The sequence below is a fragment of the Halichoeres trimaculatus genome, unplaced genomic scaffold, assembly GCF_033239565.1.
Source record: "Halichoeres trimaculatus isolate MK-OKI-2021-1 unplaced genomic scaffold, fHalTri1.1 fHalTri1_scaffold_17, whole genome shotgun sequence".
Taxonomy (NCBI): Eukaryota; Metazoa; Chordata; class Actinopteri; order Labriformes; family Labridae; genus Halichoeres; species Halichoeres trimaculatus.
The window spans coordinates 23,324,446-23,347,550 of NW_027437195.1; the positions used below are offsets into that span (position 1 = coordinate 23,324,446).

The 23,105-nt window shown below is 40.2% G+C and overlaps 1 protein-coding gene across 1 annotated transcript in view; it reads left to right on the forward strand.

The window, feature by feature from the left end:
* mta1 (metastasis associated 1) overlaps positions 1-23,105 on the forward strand; it is a 56,046-nt gene that overhangs the window by 27,999 nt on the left and 4,942 nt on the right. Inside the window, exons 6-17 of the mRNA XM_074691715.1 lie at positions 6,035-6,161; positions 9,396-9,459; positions 9,781-9,898; positions 11,972-12,074; positions 13,655-13,754; positions 14,276-14,464; positions 17,381-17,455; positions 17,782-17,840; positions 18,144-18,280; positions 20,515-20,666; positions 22,072-22,261; positions 22,354-22,443. Coding sequence (XP_074547816.1) covers positions 6,035-6,161; positions 9,396-9,459; positions 9,781-9,898; positions 11,972-12,074; positions 13,655-13,754; positions 14,276-14,464; positions 17,381-17,455; positions 17,782-17,840; positions 18,144-18,280; positions 20,515-20,666; positions 22,072-22,261; positions 22,354-22,443 — 1,404 coding nt within the window. The remainder of the gene's footprint in view (positions 1-6,034; positions 6,162-9,395; positions 9,460-9,780; positions 9,899-11,971; positions 12,075-13,654; positions 13,755-14,275; positions 14,465-17,380; positions 17,456-17,781; positions 17,841-18,143; positions 18,281-20,514; positions 20,667-22,071; positions 22,262-22,353; positions 22,444-23,105) is intronic.

A 23,105-nucleotide genomic window follows, 5' to 3' on the forward strand; every position in this document is an offset into this window, starting at 1 on the left:
AGCTCAGCTAGCATCTGTGTCATCATGGAGGGTCGAGTGGAGATTAGGGAGACAAAGACTTTTAACCCCAAACTTATTGAGTCGAACAAACAGAAAAGCTAAAGTCACGTTAGCTTTGTTAACAAACTATGCTAAACTAACATCTCAAACAATCATTACCTAAATAACATCGTTTTTTTTACTTTTTGTCACTTCCTTACTTCTTTGTAGGGTTATACTTCTAAGGATTATTGGATACAAATCCTCTCAATGTCTCGATCCTAGCCATATTTAACAGACACGAAACAGGGTCAGCCTTACAAGGCAACATTGTGAAGATGTTTATGTTGTTGTTGTTGTTGTCTCATGACCATGCTTCTCTTGTTCGTGCTCATATTGGAATGTGCCTTGTATGGAGAAAAGAAATGTCAACGTGCCCACGATGAGAATGAAATGAAGATTAAAATACCTCCTGGAATCATGCAGTCTTCATTCAGGATTGGTCTGGTGCGTGGTTTTGCCGGTGCAGGAGGAATTTAACTCAAGTCACAGTATCTCCAACACCAGATGCTTTCCTCTGACTTCACAGTATGGATTTATTATTGATATGTGTCTCTGCTTTGCAAGTTGCAGGTCACCAGTTATTAGGTGTTTTATGATATTTCAAAAGAAGTGTCTCCAGCGGCCTCTTTCCCACCACCACTTCATAAACACAGTGTATCATAGAGGTGCAGTCAGTTTGTTAAGGTAATAACACTCTGCTGTGCTCTCCTCACCTCCTCCTCTCGCCTCGGGCCCGCTCCATCCTCCCCTCTGCCTCCCCTCTCCTGGTCTCTCAGCTTGGTAAGGCGACCCATTCATCAATAATTGATAATTGGCTGGGACAGGTGAGATGGAGAGGCAATTTGTAGAGAGTATGGTGTGGGTGCACTGCCAGGAGATTGGCTCCAGGGAGGAGAGGAGAAGGAGCACTGAGGTTGGGGAGTTGAGTTGCTACTTGAGGTTGCACAGCCACGGGGGGCAGCTGAGCTGGAAGGGCTGGTCTGCAGACAGACTGTTAGAGAACCAGGTAGCGGTGCAAATCCGTGAGTCTGTGAAAATAGATGCAGGGAAACAGATCCACGCGTAGACTCAGGCTGGACCAAGCCAAAGTCACTTATTTTCCAAGAAGTGATTTTACATCTTGCACCAGGTAAAACTCACTACATGCATCTGGGCTAAGCTGGGCCAATGAAAAACCTTAAAAAACAATCTGTATGAAATATGAGGAAAATTAGAATTATGATTAAAAATAATAGAAAAAACAATTACACCTAAAAAAAAAGAAAAGGAAAAATGATTTGAGGAAGAAAACTTGATTCAGTCAAAACCAAGAAAGTCAATAAAAACTAAAGTTCTTTTTAAAATAAATAAATATATAAATTAATGATATATAAATGCATAAGATACTTGAGCTAATCAACAGAAAATGTGACTTTCTGTGTTCACATGTTGCTGTATTTTCAAAATCACCTGCCACCTCTGATACTGTGGTCATCTCAGGGGTAACGAAAAAAGTGTAAAACAGTTATTTTTGTGTGTTTGCGCATTTAAATAAAATAAAAGAAACTAATTTTTGTTCATATTTTAGAAATTCTGGATGAAAAAATAGTTTTTGATTTTCAAAGACCTTCACAACCCCCACAGCAGTGTTGACTGATCCTCCACTTCAGTATCGACTGATTTACATGATTGAATGTTTGTCTTGGCTTTTTCCTGGTAATTTTACCCCTGGCCAAAAAAACTTGAACACTTTTTTGGATAATTTTGGTAATTTTAAGTTTGTGCAGAATGAAATTCAACTGCCAAAACACAGCTCAACCCAAGGTCCTCCTGACTACTGATTCAATTTGTTGACTTGTCAGGCTTTGGTTCAACTTTTTTCACAGCTCGTTTTGCCTGTTGCACATGCATGCTTTCAAAGTGTCAATTAATAAACCCCTCTTGCAATTTTAGTTAGATTAATTAGCTAAACCTCAAAACGAGCAACCCAATGGAGGCTGGGTGGGCTTTGAGGCTTCTGATGTACAGTAACAACACACTCACTTGTCGATCATCTAAGTTGTTTCACTGATACCACTAAAACAAAATTTAAACTCGTACTTTTATATTATCTTAATTAGTTCCTTCAAAACTCACCTCTGTGCTGTGTACATGATTAAACAAATGAGCTACATTCCCAGGCTGTAAACATGTCTAGTCTAATGATTATTTGACATTTTAACATGAAATCTTATGGGGATTGCTCGGTTTTCACAGTCAGCCTCATGTGGACTCTCTAGGAACTGCAGTTTTTTGCAAGTTTCCTCTTAAACAGGTTCCATATTTTATGGTACCATGCCCAGTTTGAGATCCCTCACAAGAGCTATAAAGCCCCATTCATACTCACTTTATGTACGAAGATGGGTCCTTTTCAAACAATGTTACCGTCATTGCTCTCATACTTCTGCGTGTCCTTTATGTCGGCATTTCTGTTAACCAGAACATCCACCGGGGGGCAGCCCAGAGTCAAAAGTTTTTAACAACAAATTCAAAAACAAACATGGCGACTGTGAAGGAGGTACTGTTAATGTACCTCTTGTGTAAAAGACAAAAAAAAAAAAAAAAAAAGAGGCAGGGTTGTAGGAGGCGGTGGTTGGTGAGGATGTTGAATATATCGCGAAAGTTCAGCCATTGTTATTTCTTCTTTGCGTCTCACTAAAGCTACATCTGTAAGCTTTCTGGAACTGTGCAGAAATGCAGACAAAATTAACGCAGAGCATGGACAGAAGGCTCCGTCCGTATCCGTATCTGGATCCGTATGTAACGTTTAACATATATGGGCCTTAGAACAGTCGGTTCAGCTTTTCATAGAACTCCTCATGCATAGATCTTACTAACTAGATTTCAAACAGCAACTCTTCTGCAAGACTTGATTGGATGAACGTTAAAAATGTACCAAGAAGGTGAAGTTTAATGTTAATCATTTGTCAGGCCACATGTATAAGTCATGTAACACACACTCATGATGCTTTAGACATCTTTCTAACCACAGTTAATATCTGCGCCTCATTTTTCCCGTGCACTCCACCTTATTTCCTGTCCCATTTAATCTTGTTTTTATTCCTTTTATTAATAATCTGGGTCCATATTGGGCTACTTTTACATGGCAGAAGATGGAGTAAGGCTCATGCTGTGTGTGCGTGTGTGTGTGTGTCTGCTGGGTGCTGAGTGCTGGGCAGAGTGAGGGAGTGAAGGAGTACTTATTGATTTTGGCCACACATCTCTTCTCCTGAAAATCCCTTGATTGCTTTTGTTCTGCTCCCCGTCTCCCTCTTTCTGTCTCGCTTCCTCTAATGAAACTCCAAATGAATTGGAGCACGTACTGACTGCTCTCTTTCTCTCCCACCACCCTCTGTCCCTCTCTGTCTTTCGCTCTCCTCGCCGATTTCTCCATCTCTCCCCTTCCTCCTCCTCACCCTCTCTCCATCTCCTCGTCCTTGTGTCTCTCTGTCTTCATCTTGCGCTCCCTTTTGCTCTTTATCGCTCTTGTCACACTTAGTCCCTCTGTGATCGTCTCGCCTATTTCATCTGTCTCTCTGTTTTATCTCTTCCCCTGTCCATCTTACCTCCTCTTTCCTTACTTTCCAACCTTCATTTCCTCCTCCCTGCTCGTCCACAGAGGACGGGCTTGTGCAGAGGAGATGTTTCTACCAGCAGCAGCTCAATCTTTTCTTTGCGGGATGACGCAGACACATGACTGGCTCAAATGGGCTGATAGTCCTTCAACAGTCACTCTGTTCATTTATTCCTGCTCTGCTTCTCCAGGGCTGTTTTTTACCCTCTGACTCCTGATTCTTGATTTTTCCTTGACATGATCTGCTTTTCTGTGTGTGTGGGGTGGAGATAATCCTGGATATTTGATTTAATCCATGGTGCAGGGATCGATCAAGGTTACACCTGGAAAGGGCACTGGGTGATTGCAAAATACCAATTGCAGAATCTCCAATGAAATTCAAATCTGCAAGTGCAACCACTGTTTGGGTCTGGATTTTTCTTCACACTGTGGGATTCCTGGAAAATATTATGTTTTGCTCAAATGTCATTATCTCAGTTTTATGTCCCCTCTGTACAAAAATTTGTGAAACACAAAAAATAATTTCTTAGAAATACCAACTTGACTGATACAACCAGAAAGCTTGCAGTGTTTCTCCCAGGTTTACAGCCTTGGGAGGGGCGGTGGCATTGTCGTGTGGGTCGTCTTCACAGAGAAGGCGTTGGGAAATGTTTCTCGTGGTAGTTTTCCAGCTCTGTGTCCACTATACAGAATATGCTTGTCTGTGTGTGGAAATCCCCCCTTGTGTTTGGGTGTTTGTGAATGCGTTAGGTTAGCATTTCCCCGTGCACGAAACATCAAGGAGCAATGTGAACGTGACGATGCACAAATGACATCCTGTCATATAAATTAGATGATAACATAAGGCTGTAAATCTGTTAAACCAAAAAAAAGGTGGGTGCCTTCATGGGGGGTGTGGGCCACCCCCTCTGTACAATGGTTGGGGAAACACTGGCTTGTTACAAAAAGGGTGAAAATAAGGATTGGTGCTAGGTCACACAGTTTTACCCGGTTCATTGAAAATCCAGACCAGTCTAGTCACAGTAATTTATTATTTTCATGCAGTATGTCATACTTGATGGTATGGCTCTGGTCTGCGAGCTCCCTGCCCTTCCACCTGTCCATGCAGAATGCCAAAGCTTCTGGTGCGGACAGCATATCTCCACTCTGTTTTCATGTGCATAACACATGAAATGCAGAGGCAGGGAGGAAAAAAAACTTCACTTTGTCGCACTAACTAGGTTGTCCCTCCCGTTTAAGTTCTTGCTTGTGTTGTACGTTGCTTTGGACAAAAGCATCTTCTGAATGGAACTATTAAACTGCAGGGAGAGTATTTGCAAAGACCAGTTGGTGATAGATTTCAAGCATGTTGAAAGTAGAGCTTCAAAATACAAAACAGACAAAAGGAAGAACTTAAACCAACTTCAGCAGCTGATTTTTTACTCAACCTCAAAATGAGCAACCCAGTAGAGCCTGGGTGGGCTTTAAGGCAGTTGATGTACAGTAACAACATATGCACTTGTCGTTTATCTAAGTTTTTTCACTGATACTACTAAAACAAAAATTTAGACTTATATGTTATCTTAATCAGTGCCTTAAAAAGTTACCTCTGTACTATGTTTATAGTTAAATAAATGAGCTACATTCCCAGGTTGTAAACATGTTTAATTTGATGTAAAATAGACATTTTAACATGACACCTTATGGGGATTGCTTGGTTTTTGCAGTCAGCCTCAAGTGGACACTCTAGGAACTGCAGTATTTTGCAGGTTCCCTTTTAATCAGGTCCCATGTTTTATGGTACCATGCCCAGTTTGAAACTCCTCACTCCTCCTTAAAACTCCTTCTTAAAGTTCTCTTGTACTCCCTTTCTGGTCTACAATTTTAGTGTTTGTTGTTTTTCCTTTTTCAGTGGTAGGTGAGAAAGTGTCTCCTTTGATTTTATTTTTTTTGTTTACAACAGTGAATTCAGTTTCTCATAGAACTCCTCATGCTTGAAATACAGAAGCTTACCCACAGATAATAACAGTAATGGTGATACTGAAAACCCATTTGTTCCAGGTAGGTGAAAAAGGAAGGATGAATTGGAAAAGGAAACCTCATTGTAATGTTGTTTGATTAACATTTCGGGTTTTGTAGACATCGTCATTGAGATTTTATGTAAAACACATGCACTCCTGTAAAATATTTGCATTAGTATAACAAATTTCCCCGAGGACTTTATTGTTCCGTCTCATCAGGTGTGCATCCTACTGCTTTATATGCTGTGCACCGAGACTGTTTTTGGCTGCAGTCAATGGATTTGCAATCCCCCACATATTCCTGTTTTCCCCGAGGATGTCATTGTTCCACCTCGTCTGATGTGTGTATATTTGACCTTTGCCCCCCACCCCCCACCCCCTTTTTTTTTACCCCCCTCAGGGGAGCTGGAGGAGGAGATGGAGAATCCAGAGATGGCCAACCTTCCCGAGAAACAGAAACACCAGCTCAGACACAGAGAGCTTTTTCTGTCCCGGCAGCTGGAGTCTTTACCTGCCACACACATCAGGTACGCAGCTGTACACCGCTGGATCAGTGTTAATCAAGTTATAGGTTCACTGATGGTTTAAACTTCTGCTTTTCTTTCTGTTAAGAGACTTAAACTCACACACAGGGCACTCATTTGGTGAAAGAAATACTGTTCCCAGGCTGTGAATAAAGCCTTTTTCAATTACGTGATACATCATCAGCAGTGTAAGATGTATGCTTTCCTCAAGAAGGGATTCTGCTGGCAGAATTTATATACAATAAACTTGCGATTGAAAATGTAATAATTAGGGAAGCAAAATAAAATAGGGAGGTTATAAACTCACAGGTAAAAGCAAAGGTTGAGAAATAAGAATGCATAAAAGACAGAATTCACTAAAGGAACTATAAAGTTAACATTTTGGTCTGTTCAGGAAAGGCTTTTAGTACGAATTTGATTTAGACAGGGACAGCATTTGTTTTTTTTTTAGTATAAACTGAAACATTTATTTAAGTTGAAAACCTCAATGAAATTTAACGACATTCTTTTACAAATGTGTCCTGGCCAAAACGAACAGCAACACATGATTTAAAAAATCAAAACAAAACAGAACATGTCAATTTATCCTGGAGCACACAACAGAAAGTCAGTGAAAGCATCTACAAGTTGATTCATCTTCTTCTAACACCTTTAGTCTGCTTTAAAAACATTCAGAGGGGCCAGCTCACTAAAACCCAAATCCTCCTGCAGAACTATGGGGATATAGAGAAAAAAAAACAAGTTTTCTTAATGGGTCACGGAGAATTGTAGCTTGGCTGAACTTATTTTTATTTTTATTTGTAAAAAGACAAAAGCCCCGTTTCCACCAAGTGGTCAGATCAGTACGGTTTGGTTCGAGTTGGCTCGGTTAAGCCTGGTCCTGTTTGTGCTTCCACAACCAAACGTGGTAGGCTGTGTATAAGCCAGATAGCCATATTAGCCAAATAATATCATGACGCCATAGTAGCATGACGCCATAGTAGTGTGATACCATAGTAGCATGACGCCATAGTAGCATGACGCCATAGTAGCGCGACACAGTGTAGTTCGCTAATATATCTAACCCAGAAGAAAAAGCGACACAGTAAACAAAGAGCAACAATGGGAAACTTTCAGCATTTTGTTCTCTTTGTGATTGGCATGTGGCTCTTTGATACAAAGCACAATCAAGGCTGTGAGCCGTGAGGAGAAATACAGCAGCTGTCGCACGGTAAGTGACGATTCTTTCGGCCAGTCAACCAACTGCAGTGTTGTAGCTCCACCTTCTGGGATTGGATTGGTTTAGTCTGGCACCCCTACAGAAGGGCACCAAAAAATGGGACGGCTCATCTCGATTATGTTGGGATCTGCCATGGGATTAGTCAGTGGAAACGCCATAAAATGCATGCCGCGCAGAGACGAACCGAACAGAATCGCTTGGTGGAAACAGGAGTTAAGGCTCAATCTCATCATGTTAACTTCTGTTGACTTTCAAAACCAATTAACTGTGTCAAAACCAGATTTTATTTAGCTTGACTTTAACTACAAACATACATAATGAGCCCAGCCAGGCTAGGAGTCAACATGTTTGAGGTATTACAGCCCAACATCAACGAGATGGAGCTCACTATGAACTCCTTGATCTCTCGACTCCAGCTGTCTGGTGGTCCCGTAAGGTGCTGGACTAAACACTTAGCTAGTGTAGAGCACATGCAGTCATCATGCAATAGAGCTGGACAACCGAGACATCTGGTGTATTCTTGTCACGAGACTGAGTTTGAGTAGTGCAGTAAATAACAGTAACATCTGCCTCTAAATTGAAATTTGCAACAGTACAGCTCATACTGTTGATATAAACTGTAAATAACAGTGGTCCCAAGACAGATCCTAGGGGCACCACTTACATAGCAGCATTTTAGTGTTTTAAAACAGAAAAATCTGAAACAGTTACAATGAAATTTGAAAGAGTAAACTTTTAGATTTTGTGCATCAACCATCCAAATGCTGATTAAATCACTCCAGCAATAAGCCCAACTTTCTGAAGAGCAGCTGTCTTATGAGCTTACAGCGCAACCACAGACTCACAATCTTTTTTTTTTTTTTTTTTTTAATAAAGAAACAAGTCAATACAAATTTCTGCTGCAATGTGATCTCATGCTGCCCACGGTGTGAGGAGTTTTCCTCATACCAGCAGGACTGAAAAGTTCTGTTGAAGCATTTCAGCCGTGAAGTCTGTTGCTTTGTAACTCCCCATTTAACACCTCATTGTCGCTGTGATGGTGGATTGTGATAATCAGGACAATGCACCAACAATAGTATGATTGGAGGGACTTTTCAAGTGCCTTAGGCATCATTTATAAATCAGTTTTATGCTTGTATTATTGATAAGGCTTTGCCCTTTGAATCCAGTGTACTTCTCTGTAAAACTAGCACCCCCACCCCAGCCTCCCCCACTGATCTGGATGAAGATGGGATCACTTATTGATTCCTTCACTCACATCCTCTCCTGCCTGTGAGCTCTCCTAACCCGTCCTCTCTATGCAGTCCAACAAACTCAAAATAATCCACTCATCTTCACCGTGCACATCAAATGTCAACACAGAGCGGGATTCCTCATATAGAAACTCCTTTTTTTCTCATCAGTAATCTCCCGACAAACCCACCTCATCATTACCACATTATTACTTTGACATTTCTGCAAAGAAGCAGGAAGCACAAACTGACATCTGCTCTGATAAAAATACACTGATTGGTTTGTTTAGTGAAGACTTGGATTTAGATAGTTAGGATTTCAGGGTGATGTGAGTGTTTGAGTTCATCATCAGGCCAAATTGTGTCTGCTCCAGGCTGGAAAGGTATGACTAATTACTTGGCAAATAATTTGAATTTCGACTGTGGCATGGGACTTAGATGAGCGCTTTCAGTGTCAACAAACTGGACCATGATTCAACAAATAACAGGCTGAGCCAGCTGGAACTAAATCAATATTGTAGTTGCAGATTCTGAGTTGCATCCTACATCAAAGAATCTTCTTAGACAGCTCTGAAAAGAGTAGCAGTCTTCATCTGGTGCTTACGTAACGTGTATCCCCCTGGACTCCAAGACTTGAAGGTTATTCTTTGTTACTCATGTTAAATATTTACTCCTTCTTCCCTCCTCCATGTCCTCTCTTTCTATCTCCAACTTTTCCTTTTATTTTTCTCACTCCTCCCTTATTTCCTTTTCTTTTCCCTGCTCGTTTCCTTTCCTTGACTCCAGGGGAAAGTGCTGTGTGACGCTGTTGAACGAGACAGAAGCCCTGAAGTCGTATCTGGACAGAGAGGTACGCACACCACCCAAATACCATGACGGGGTCTTCTTAACTGTGATTAGGTGTGTTCGATTTCAGGATTAACTAAGAGGGAGTTAGCGGAAGGCCTACGAGTTGAGAGATTCTTGTTTCCAGATGAATAATTCAGCGTGTTGACCCAGAATGTTCTTTTCACGTACAGTAATGAGGAGACGAGAGACTAGCAGAGGGGAGAGTACACGCTAACACACACACACACACACAGAGGAAGATGCACTCAATCTCTTTCACTCGTCTCGCTTCCTCTTTCTTTCATTCCCACCCTCACTGCTTCCTGCCTTCTTTATTTCCCAGGATGCCTTCTTCTACTCGCTGGTGTATGACCCTCAGCAGAAGACTTTGCTGGCTGATAAGGGGGAGATCCGTGTCGGGAACAAATACCAGGCTGACATCACTGACCTCTTGAATGAAGGTACATCATATTTCAATCTGGGTGTTTTTTTTTCCCATAACTATTTACAGTGCAGACATGATCATAATGTAACATTCAGCTGTTAATGTGTGTATAATTATTCAATTTTCAGGAGCACTGCATGAACTTTTACTGCCCTTTTATGCCCCAAACCACAGCCGAGCATATTCCCAAGTCATGAAAAAAAAACAATTATTTGACAACCACAGAGTGAAAACAATCAATGTGTTGATTCTGACAGGGGTTAGCAGTTAGAGAAAAGTTACTCAGCTACTGCCTTGAGCTGCTTGGATTTAATGCAGCTGAATCCTGGAAGGGTCAAAGGAGCAGGCAATTAATGTAAAAATGTGAAATACTCCATCAGCACGTCTTTAAATGCAAGAGACTGAACACAAGATTATTTGGTTATATCCTGATCAGGGTGCCAGTTTGGCTTAAGCATTAAAGAGTGCACTCCGTGTACAGAGGCTACAGTTGCAGCACTCTGGTTTGACTCATGACCTCTACCATTTGCTGTTTGTCTTCACCCGCTCTCTATTCTCCACATTTATTTACTCAGATTTCTGTCTTATCTAAAAGGCCTTTAAAAAGTAGCTTAAATACCAAAAAATGTGGAGCCCCGTTTTAGCTATGTCAGTAGAATTGATAGTATGTGGCTACAGTCGCCATTGCACTTTTCATGGGATTGATTCCCGGTCTTGTCATGATTTGGCCAATATCCACCTAAAAGAAGGAGGTGCAAGATGGAGACCCTTCTATACCCTCCCAAAAAGGTGTAAAAAAGAAAAAAACAAAACAAAACCAACAACAACAAAAAACATTAAGCCCATGCAGCAGTGCTAAAAATCCAAAACAGCCAAAATTCTAAAAGTACTATAACAATAATTATCAAAGCATTAAAGTCAGGAATGAACGAATAGGTCAATTAGAAATTATATAAATTAAGTGAGAAAAAAAAATAATACTTAGGATAATAATAACAATAGCACACACTACTCAGGCTTTGATGATGACGATTAATAAAGGATAAACATATGAAGCCCATGAAGAAGTGCTAAAAACTCCAGTTCCACAGAAAAAGTTAGGAACTACATGCACACCACTTGAAAAAAAAAAAGATTTTTAATTGCTCATTAATAGCTCATTTCTCTATTTTCACACACTGTGTGGGGGAGGGGGTATTTTTTTTATATAATTGTTTATTTGGGCCATTTAAGGGCATGGCTGACACCCTGTAGCAAAACTCTGTATCAGAAACAAATGGGTGATGTCATAGAGGCTCGTCCATGTGTTATACAGTCTTCCATTTGGGTTTTATAGTTTTCCTCACAGAGATATATGGACAGGATAAAACAGATTTATTTTGCTTTGATTTAAATCAACGAATCAACACTGCTTTCGATTACATTACTGCCCATAGTTGTAAAAAGTTGAAGCCATGCATTGTCAGGTCTGTCGGCAAGAAGACATAAAAGATAACTTTGAAACACAGATGATTGTGTAATGTGGCCTTAATGCGAAACCTTGTTCTTGCATAGTGAGTTCAAACATAGAATATCACACAGTAAGTTCTCAAATCTTTGCTGTCATTCAACACTCTTTCTATTAATCAGTAAATAAATAATTATTCTGCATCATCAGCAGTATAAAGTATATTTTCCAGACACTTCTGCCAGGGTTTGGTGCAGTTTTTTACTATTTTTAAAAGTGACTATTTTTCTGCCAGTTGAAGAGGTTTTTAGTGTTAAGCCAGAATTTTATTCTTAGGTAGGAAAACCTCTGAATTTGCAATTAAGGCACCATGGGACTCTAAGCTCTGTAATTAAACTCATGTTAATGAAATTCTGTTACATGTGTTAGAAGCTCAGGCAGGTTGGCTGGTTTGTTGCAGGCTGGCAGCTTGACAGTCCCCCTCCTATTCATCTCTGGGATTCATTATAGCCTCTCATGAGGTAGTTGTTTTTAAGAAAGGGAAAACTGGAGAAAAATGTGGAGTGTGATTCTGGATTTTTCAATGGTTTTCTTTGTACAAAGGGACTGAACTGTGCCTGTGTGTCTTGTTGGTTGATGTAGGTGAGGATGATAACAGAGACCTGGAGAAGCTAGAGGAGAAGGTGTGGGACCCAAACAGCTCATTAACGGAGAAACAGATTGACCAGTTCTTGGTGGTTGCTCGGTAAGTCCAGAACGTGAAGTGAAAGCATTTAAGGCATAAAAAGTGTAATAACCTTTGACTGAATATAAAGCTTTGTAAAACCAATAATTATCATAGCAGAGTATAAATACTGAAAAATGAAGTTAACTTTAAAGTTTTAGATAAACTCTCTTTTGTTCCTTTGAAGTTTTCCTTTGCCCTTTAAGTTCATTCATTCAAAGTTTTTCATGTAAAATACAAATTTTTGAAATCCTGTATTCTCCTTTAGAAAGTTTTAATACAGGGAAAGTTTGGAAGGATTTTGCATGTTAAACTTTTGAATCAGCAGTGTAGCCTCTTTTTAACTCTTACACAGATAGCCTGGCGTGGACTTCTTCCAAAATGTAACTACCCATTGAAATGACTGGGACCACAAGCCTTGTGATTGGTCAGCTTGGCAGGATTGTATTTCCCGGAAACACCAACATCGATATAGGGCAGCATGTATTGGCTGTCGTTCATAATACGCTCCATTATGCTGTAAAGGCAAAAAGCAAGCAGAAAATGTAACGGGTTCAGGAAGTGACAATCTAATAACCATAGAGCCCACACTGCCCCAATGTGTTTGGGAGGAGTATTGCAGAGCGTATGGTCAGTGCAGACGAAACTCGAGACTAGCTGTTTTGCTTTTGCTTTTTTCTTTTTTACATGCAAGCAAACTCTCAGGTATCAGCCTTTTTCCAAATTAAGGGGAACCTTTTATGTAAATTTAAACCTAAGTCTTGGTATCGCTTTTGTTGGTTGCCTCAACCAGCTGTTGCACAACAGGCTGCAATGATTGCAGCTTCTCCTAGGGATCAAAGTAGGTTCCCTTAAAGTGTCTTATTGTTCTGGCAAAGGTAAAGTTCTGACACACTTCCAAAAGTTTATCTTTTTGTAAGGACTGGTACCAGATTAGGTACTTTTATAGGTACCAACTGCATTCTGTCTGTAGTACTGTTTTATGTAAAATCAAATGGTGTTTCCATACCATAACACATTCTTGTGACCGTGAGAAAAGAGTTGGCGATTTTCCATGCTGGACATGAACACAGCATTAAGTTCATAAATTGAAAAATAAATGTTTTTAATTGAAAAAAAAAGTTTTTTTTTTTTAAATAAAACAGATGTATATTTATTTCCACAAAAACACGCTCAAAAGTGCCAAATCTTGGTACTATTGAGTACCACTACCCATTGCTAGGTACCAGGCATTGGTACCGTATCGTTTCAGATATGAAAGGTATCTGTTTCTAGCTGTGTGTTATTTGAATTCTTAGATATCTAGAAAAAGGGTTTGAAAAAACTGAATTTGAGCAAGTAAGACAATTTTTCATGAAATTATTTACGTAAGTTTAAACAGCCACATTTGATCACTCAGCAGTTTTAGGCACACTCTGCTCTAATTGGCCGGAGTGATATCTTTTGCTTCAATCAACTACATCACTGAATGTTTAAGGTAACAAAAATTCAGGACCATATAGAGCACCAACTCCAGATGTTTGAATGTGACCAAAAGGTTGTTTCTCGCTCTGTAAATCAATCTTTAATGCTGCTTCTTTATCATGTGTGTATCCTCACAGGTCCGTCGGTACATTCGCTCGAGCCCTGGACTGCAGCAGTTCTGTCCGGCAGCCCAGCCTCCACATGAGCGCTGCTGCAGCCTCCAGAGACATCACCTTGGTGAGTTGCACATCCAAACCAGCCTTGGGTTGAATCCGCAGCACACCCTGGATGTAATGTGTAGTGGGAGTACAGCGATGTTAATCAAAGAAAAGGCTTGTGGTCCACATGTGTGTGTTTGTGTGTGTGTTTGTGTGTGTGTGTGTGTGTGTGTGTTTGTGATGATTGAGGCCTGTGTCTGTGGTTCATTCCTAACAAGCACTTGGCCCCAGAAGCCTGGTGCGGGTCTGTTCTGCCCCAGATCTTATCCTCATATATAAAACATAGATGAGAGGCCTCTAGCTACCCACATATCTACACACACACACACACACACACACACACACACACACACACACACACACACACACACACACACACACACACACACACACATCCTGGAGCAGGGAGCTGCTTTTAGACACTGTGGACTCAACAAATCGAATGTGTTGTAACAAATTTAACAAAATATTGCAAAAATTTTGTTTTAAAAAGAATCAAAGTGTTGAAAAGTCTTAGACACATTTCTGTTTTTGTTTCAGTTTCACGCCATGGACACCCTCCACGCCACAGGTTACGACATGACTCGAGCCATCGCAGCTCTAGTGCCTCAGGGTGGGCCGGTCCTCTGCAGGGACGAGATGGAGGAGTGGAGCGCCTCTGAGGCTAACCTGTTTGAGGAGGCTCTGGAAAAATACGGCAAAGACTTCACCGATATCCAGCAGGATTTTGTGAGTAGCAAAGAATTACGCTGCAAAACTGAAATCTGAACCAGTGTTTATGTGACGTTTTCAGTCAAATTTATCTTTAAGACTTAACAAGAGCCCCTTTAAAAAAGCTGTCTTGTTTTAAAGGCCAGGCAATTTACATACATAGCTCAATCAAAGTTTAGTTTTAAGTTTTCAGTGTTTCTTTGCCAGATTTGATGACATATATACACCTTGGAAAGGAAAAGTCAACAATCTACAAGTGTTACAATCGTACTGTTAAAAATCAAATGATTTATGTTCTGTTTTATCACAACAAACACCTTGTTCCCCCTTAAAATCTATAGGAAAGATGACAGGAAAAAAGACTGTTTTTCATATAAGGAAGTCCTGCTGCCCCCTTCAAAGGATATTGAATTTAGAAAAGATAGAAAACTGTTCAGGAAAAAAAATATTGCAGCATGTTACTTTCAACAAAGACAATTACGCAATGCAGAAAAAGTAGAAATTGCAACACTTTTTCTTCCGAGTCTCAACTGTTGTATGTGTTATATTTAAATCTACAATCTCCACACAATTAAGAATCTGTGAGAACACAAAAACAAATTAGAATGAAATCAGAATATCGTCTAAACCTTTTAACTTGCTGTTCAGCCTGGTAGAGCACTTTTTGAGTTGCCCCTCTCCATTGAAAATGTGTTGAACTGAGCAAATCCTGATTGTGTCAACTCTACAGCTGAAATCATTTCACTGATTTTTGTGTGTTTTCTGATCTTGGTGCTCTCACAACGTAAAAAAAAACAAAACTTTTTTTTTGTCTTGGATGGGACATTAAAGGGTTGAAAATTAAATAGAGTTTATAACCCTTACATTGAGAAATTTAAATTTAAAGGATTAAAAGAGGTGAACATTAATGGGTTAATACAGCAAAGAAGTCTAGATAGATCACCCTCTGACCAATACATTGCGACGTAGTGCATTTGACAATCCTTTGTATGTGCAGGGTATCAATCAGTTGGCATTAGTGGGATATGAAGTTTATCTCAGCTGCATCAAGACCTGCGGGTATGTTGCAATTTTGTAAAAACAGACATCTTAACCTATTAGCAGATTTTTTTTCACCTATCACCAGGGAGTCAGGCATCATTTTTGTCAGTAATATATTAATATAAGACATTTCTGCTGGACTTGTCAGTCAAATGTGGCCCATTTTAAGTTAATAAGACATTTTAATAAGATATAAAGACTTGCTCAAATTTCAATTTTTGCAGTGTCAAAGGCAAACTTATTTTTATTTTTTCTCTCAATGTGACTTTCCTTAGAATCTAGGATGAAATATTTAAGTATTTCACTTTATAGTCAGTAGCCGAGCTTTTCATTTAGTTCTGAAGTTAAAGTTAAAGTAAAGCAGTAGTTTAACCTAAAACTGTTTTGGTCTCTTCACACTGACGATAAAGAGTCTAGAAAATAACCAAGAGTCTCAGGGAAAAGTCAATTCTTGAGATAAACAAACAAGACCAAAAATGTTTACATGGTGAGCTAAAAAGGATGTTTGTAGGGGTTTAACAGCACTACACCCCACAGCTGGAGCTGATTGAAAGAAGTTTCTTCTTTGAGTTTCATAAAATTCTCTCAATGAGATAAAGATGGAAAAACAAACAAACAGGAAACTGTATGAAGGATTTTTAACATAGTCAAAGTGCCTCAAAATGAAATTAGGCACAGTTTTCATCTTAATAAGAAAGTTTAAAATCATTTTTTTTATTTTTGTAAAACTAAATCTATGTCTGTTTAAGGGTCATATTTCAGCCTTATGAAAAAATGTAGTGGAGACCAGTAAGGATCCGTTACCAGTGGCTTGTTAAGCTCCTCACCACTTTATACATTGAAGTCCGTTCTGTAATTGTGGGACAACTTCAGAAGGTTTTCAGTTGCTCCTTCCGAGTGCAGAAACCACAGAATTAGACTTCTGCTGCACACGTTTGGACTTCATCTAGTGAATTTGGATGATGTTATGCAGACTAACTGTGAAGTGCAGTCGAGTCCTGTGAGCCAAGATTGCAGCCCAGCCTTCAGCAAAGCGGGAAGTTGTTAAAGTGAAACTAAAACGACGAGCTACCCAGAGAGAGGCTCTTCAGGAACATCTCTGAGACAAGCGAGTGAGTTTAAAGCCAGGAGAAGTCTTCCAGCTCCTCACACTGCTGCTTTCTGTGGACTCTGTGCTCAGCTCCCACTGTGTGCATCACTCCACCACCTGGTGGCTGGCTGCTGTTAGTGCCTCTCGCTCAGGTTTCCACCCCAGACCTCCTCCTCAAACAACAGAAGTACACCACCATGATGGGTGGGGCCTCGCAACTTTACGGCTCGTTCGTCTTTCAAACTCCTCAGAGGGAACTTCACGGTCTGTGGGTTCAGCTTGTTTGTGGCTGATTGCGTTGGTCATTTATCATCAGGATCCCATGGCGTCTCAGTCCTAACGAAAGGAAAGTTTGTCCAAAGCCAGATCCGTTGAGGGTTTTAAGTAGTTGAGCAGAAGACTGAGAACTTGTTAGAAGAGGCACTGACAGCCAGGTGTGGAGAGAAATTATTGCACTCAGTGTTTCCATAGATTGAAACTGGCCACTCCTTTGGTTCCAGATCTACACTCACCACTTATACTTTCAACACTGCAAAAGGACTCATGTAGAAAACTCAACAGTTCACCGAGTAGTTTGGATTGTCTTTTTTAAATAGAAATAATTTGTGAAGTCTCTGGTTGCAGCTGCTTTAAGGGGTTAAATTCAGGGCTAAGCTGAGGCAGCAAATACAGAAAACAGACATGTCATTTTGAGTTTTTAAAACAATAAAAATAATCGTCTGATGGAAAAATAATGGATTTTTTAATCACTTGTTGCATCACACATTAATAATTGAATTTGTGCTCTATCTCTCCTCCCACAGCTGCCCTGGAAGTCCCTGACAAGTATTATTGAGTATTACTACATGTGGAAGACCACAGACAGATATGTACAGCAGGTGAGGACATAAATTATACACCAGTGATTCAAGATGATTTTCTGAAGCATGTTTTTTATTTATTTCAGCTGTATCATTCAGAGTTTTTCTTTTCTTTTTGTACCTCTCTGTGCTTTTAATTTGAAGGGTCAAAAAATATCGAAAGTGGTTTTTCCCTCATCAACGTTCACCCTCAGGAGTATTCCCCAGACTTTGTGAATAATGAGTCACATCCACATGAGGCTCTAATGCCTTCTAGTAGATGCTTCTTCCTCTTGAATGGAGGTGTTTTAGCTAACTTCTCTAATCACACCCTTCTCTCTCCTGCTCCTCTGTCTCTGCTCCAGAAACGATTAAAAGCAGCCGAGGCAGAAAGCAAGTTGAAGCAGGTCTACATCCCTAACTAGTGAGTACCTCTGTACCACTTTCTGTGGATTGAAACGTATCCACCAGAGATCATTTCTACTACTCCCTTTCATCTGAGTACTCTGTGATATCTCTGGGGTATTAAACTTGTATCTGCTGCTTTAATTAAAACACAAACTGCTCTTTCATTGTCATGACAGCTCACAGTACAGTATCTGTACAGCTGCTGCTGACTCACGGCACACACTGATGAATGTTATCTTCTTTCTTTGGCCTGTATTATATGTGCTGCTCTAACAACCCCCCTCCTCTCTTTGTTTATCTGTTTGTGTGCCCTCCACAGCAACAAGCCAAACCCCAACCAGCTGAGTAATAACGTCAAACCAGCTCTGGTGAATGGAGCAGCCGGTGCTGTGGTCCCAGGAGTTCCAGGCTCAGGGCAGACCCCTGGTCTGGGCAGGGCCTGTGAGAGCTGCTACAGTGAGTCTTTCTTATACGCAGCTCTGCTGACATGTGACCAAATGAGAAAACACAGACAACTTTATCTGTACAGTGATTTAAAAAAAAGGTTTACAAACAAAAACCTGAAAACAGAAAAGTCTAAGACAAAGAGACGACAGCAAATGATCCAACCAGCAATTAAACACTCCAACGTAGGATCCTCATCATAGGGTAACAACCCAAATGTACATCATGAGAGGAAATATAGAAACCCAACAGCAGGTGAAGAGGACCCAGGCAGAACAAACACCCACTGAGAAAGACTGAGATAAGTAGGCAAAAAAGAAGAAATAGAAATGTCAAGAAGGTTGAAATCAATAAATGCAGACCTGTAGCTTGATAAAAAGATATAAATTATGATAAGACAACAGTGATGACGTTAACTTAAATGATGATATTGGTAAAATAAATCATGATAATTCTAAATATATGAATAAGATAAAACAGCATCACAACATGTAGCAGCAAATGATGGTAAATTAAAGAGTTTGATACTGTGATGCTGAACTATTTAACAGAATTTCAACATGTGGAATTTAGCAAGACTTGAATCTCTTGAATTTAGGTGGAACCTTTTTTGTTTACGACTTCCTACTTTATTATATTTATCTAATTTTCATCAAAAGGTGGATTTGTTGGGAAAAAACCAAACCCCTCAATTGTTACACAATAAAGTGATCTGAAACAAAGGCCTCTTGAGGAATGTGTTAACTTGGGTGGGATATTTATTCCAAAATCTTAAATAAGTCCTAAAAATAGTTCAAGACTTTGCAATTTTTTACAAAATTTTATCAAAAACAATCATGTCATGGTAGTTTATTTAAAATCTTTTAACTCTAGACGCTGTCATCACACAGTAAAAAAGTAATACAGGACCAACTGTTGATACCTAAAATGAAGAAGACCAACAACCAATCAACCACAGGAGATTTAAAAAAAACGAAAGGGGAAACCATACACACATGAGCAAGTACATAAAGCGAAAGGTGAAAGAGAGATCAGGGATCAAATAATTATTGTTATTCCTTCATTCTGAGAGGACAGGATCGTTCAGGAACAGTGGCAATTGCTCTAAGACTGCCAGACTGCTAAGCTCAGCTTCCCCTAAAGTGTCCCCAAAAAAAGTGGTGATACGTACTTCTGTGTGTACATTTCATTGACAAAATATGTGCTAGAGTTCCTTCATCTTTTGTTCAGAATCAGCTACCTATCACAGGTAACTGGCTTGACCTCCTTCTTATTCATCCCCGCAGCGTCTCAGCGCTTTAACACAGTTGGACCCTGAGCGTCTTGTGACTCCAGCAGAGAGGCATAGAGTGGGTTGTTCCACTGTGGAAACTGGACAGTCATTGGATAAACGCTGGGCTCTCTGGGGGTCTATGAGGCAGTGGGCTGGCCTGGATGCTGGGCTTCTGCATGATGATTGGATGATCTGTCTGAGGCCGAATCCCTTTTTGATTGAAATGAGCCAGTCAGCGATCTTGAAGTATAACCCTCCACCGGGGTATCTTCTGAGTTCTACATTCAGTTGTTCTGCACTGGACGGAGGGTAGAATTTACGTTTAAATAAATAAACAAATTTATGATAAAGGCCAGAAAAAAATGAGCTTCCCCTCCTTGACTGAGCAGCAGCCGCCACTGGTCAGGAAATAGAGTGAGAGTGGGAAAGAGGCTGCAGGTTGGATCCAAACCCATGCTAACTGCTTTGCAGCAAAGGCTTCTGAATTTTTGATGCTAAAAATTTGGGTTTAGTTTGTATGAAGTTGAAGATAAAGTATCAAATGTGTTTTTATTTCTGTTTCAGTTTAATCAGCCCAGTGTCTCCTTGAGGTATTCATTTATTTATGAGTTGTTGTTGAAGTGCTTGTTTACATGGTTAACTTATGAATGCAGGAGTAGAACATACTTAAATTCTGGATCAAAAACATCCCAAATGTGTACGTTTGGGTGTTTGCTTCTCAGTTTAAGAAGTATTTTGCGATAAAAAAAACATCTGTGGCATTAATTTTGAAAAGTTTAACTTGATCAAAGTCAAAGATTGAAGTCTCCAGATTTTTGTTTCCTTTTAACACACAGAAAAAAATACTGATACCACAGCACTCAATAACAGGTCGCATTCTAATGTTAAAGCCTTGATTCAGTATCTAGTAATACTTCAGCGTGTGTCAGTTTTTGAAGTGCTCGACTCATATTTCTTCCTCGTGTTCTTGCAGCCAGCAGCTCCTACCAGTGGTACTCGTGGGGACCTCCCAACATGCAGTGTCGTCTGTGTGCTTCGTGCTGGACTTACTGGAAGAAATACGGCGGGCTGAAGATGCCAACGAGACTGGACGGAGAGAGGCCTGGACCCAACCGCAACAACATGGTACACACACAAACACACACACACACACACACGCTTTACCAGGCATTCAGCTCACTTAATCTGCAAACAACACCTGCACTGTTGGCCTAAGCTGTGCTCCACCATAAAGGAATACTTCATGCACTTTAGGGAACACTTTTCTTCTGGTCCTCGTGCAACTCCAGCCTCTGTAATTTTATTTCTTAAGGCACAGTCTAGTTGTTTATGCTAACTGTGCACTGACACTGTTGCTGTTCGCAGAGCACTTATCACGGCTCACAACCACCCTCTAAACCTGAGCGCCATCCGCTTCCCTTTGGCTGCAGAGTCAGACAGCCCATCTGCAGGAATACAAAGAAAGAAACTTCTGGAGGAGTTTTGTGCCCTTAGCTAAAAGTTCTTTAGCATGTTGCCTTGCCTGGGCACACCTACTTAAAGTCGTAACATTTTTGTTTGTTTATGCCTTGGTTTGAAGATATTTTTGAGTGGGAACTGTGAAAATATGAATTTCCCCTGAAGATTAAATCACAAAGTTTGTTTACAATTGCTTCCAGCTAGAAAACCCTGCATCACATTCATGTTACTCACTGGGAAACGAACTGGAGTAAAGAGAAATATTTTTTATGACTGAATCGAGGTGCCATAAATTTTGGAGGAGGGCTCGAGGCCAGTGGTACTTTCTGTCAAGAGCTGAAGCTCATGAGCTAACCAAAGTTTGAACAGAGACACCGTTGTTTAATGACCAGAGTCTGTGACTCCAACGTTTGCATGGAGTGTGGATGGTTTTTGGTTTTAACAAAGAAATCAATGAATCAACACGCTGCAAAGAACAAATCAGATTGTTCAGACCGCTGTGTTTGACTACATGTTTTTAAACCATTCAATTGCGCTGAAAATGACAACAGAACAAATCCTCTTTTCAGTTTTGTAGTCTCTGTGCCATTTGGCCACCCAAAAAGAATAACAAATAAAGAATCTGGCACCAAAATATGATTAAACAAAGCCCAAATTCATAACAAATGCTGGACTAATCAAATATTTTCTGTTTTTAGCTGTTAAATGTGAAAAGTTGATGATAAACACAGAACATTAAGAACCATATTACCACTTTAAGCAAGATATTTCCAGACAAATTTAGGTAAATAATTCTCTCTGTTTATACACATTGTTCAGCTTTTCATTGTGCTTTGCTAGCAGGCATTAGCAGAGCTGGTTTTCACTTGATGATACATTCAGGAAGCTTTTATGTCAGCTCTGTTTGCCGACCAGAATCAATAGCTCACCGAGTCATTTAATTCACTCCAGAAAAAAAAACTGCTCCATATTTTTTCTTTGCAAACATTCAGATGGTAATTAAGTGAGAACAGTCACACCCACACACACACACACAAACAGATCTTAATGGTGGATTTGTTTGTCTGCGCAGAGCCCCCACGGCCTCCCCCTGCGGCACAGCGGCAGCCCCAAGTTTGCAGTGAAGACACGTCAGGCTTTTTACCTGCAGACCACCGCCCTGACACGGATGGCCCGTCGCATCTGTCAGGACATCATCAGGCCACGATACCTGGCCAGGCACCCCTACCTCCCTGTTAACACAGCAGCCATCAAGGCAGAATGTAAACAGCTGAATTCTGTTGACTTTTTTGTTTTCTTCTCTTTAACCTTTGCTGGTTAACAGTCACTTTTTTCCGTCGATGAATTTCTGCAGGTGCCCTCCGATTGCCAGATGGGCCCAAAAAGCCTCTGTCACTGAAACCTGTGGATCGTAAACCTCTGGAGTCAGTGGTTCGGTATTTAGGTGAGAAGAAGTCACAAACCTCTTCTCTGATTTTTGAGTTTTAATTTCGATTAATTTAGATTGTAGTAACTTTGTCAATCCTGTGATTTTCCTTCCTTCAGCTTAATGAGGCAAAATTTACAGCATCATAATTTGATTAAGACACGATGTGCAACACTTAATTCACAAACACTGGTTCTTACATCCCTGCACAGCTGAAGTGAAATATTAATTATCTGTTGGGAGCTGGTGGTAAACCCTGTCCTCAAACTCTTCAGTGATATAAACAGTTCCTCCCCTGGATGACTTTTAAAATATAATACCTGTACATCAGGTCTAATAATATTACTTTGACATTATGATTGCTATAGTAATCAAGGGTTAAATACTTGAATCTGATTGATCAAAACCCCCTGACAACACATATCAATCCGAAAGTGATCCGCACTGTGTCAAATCAAGCCGCAGAAAATAGTTCACTTTGAGCTTCTGCTTGTTGACACCGCAAACTGTAAGGTGATGTAAAACCCTTAGTAATCATTAGTTTCCGACCTCCGCCAAGCATATTGTGATTGTCATGCCACTCTTGAGTCCTTCTTTAATGTTATACTCCCTTTCAGCAGACTGTCTGCTACAATTCGGTGTTAGTTGCAGGTTTGTACGATAATTTGTTTCCTGAAAGT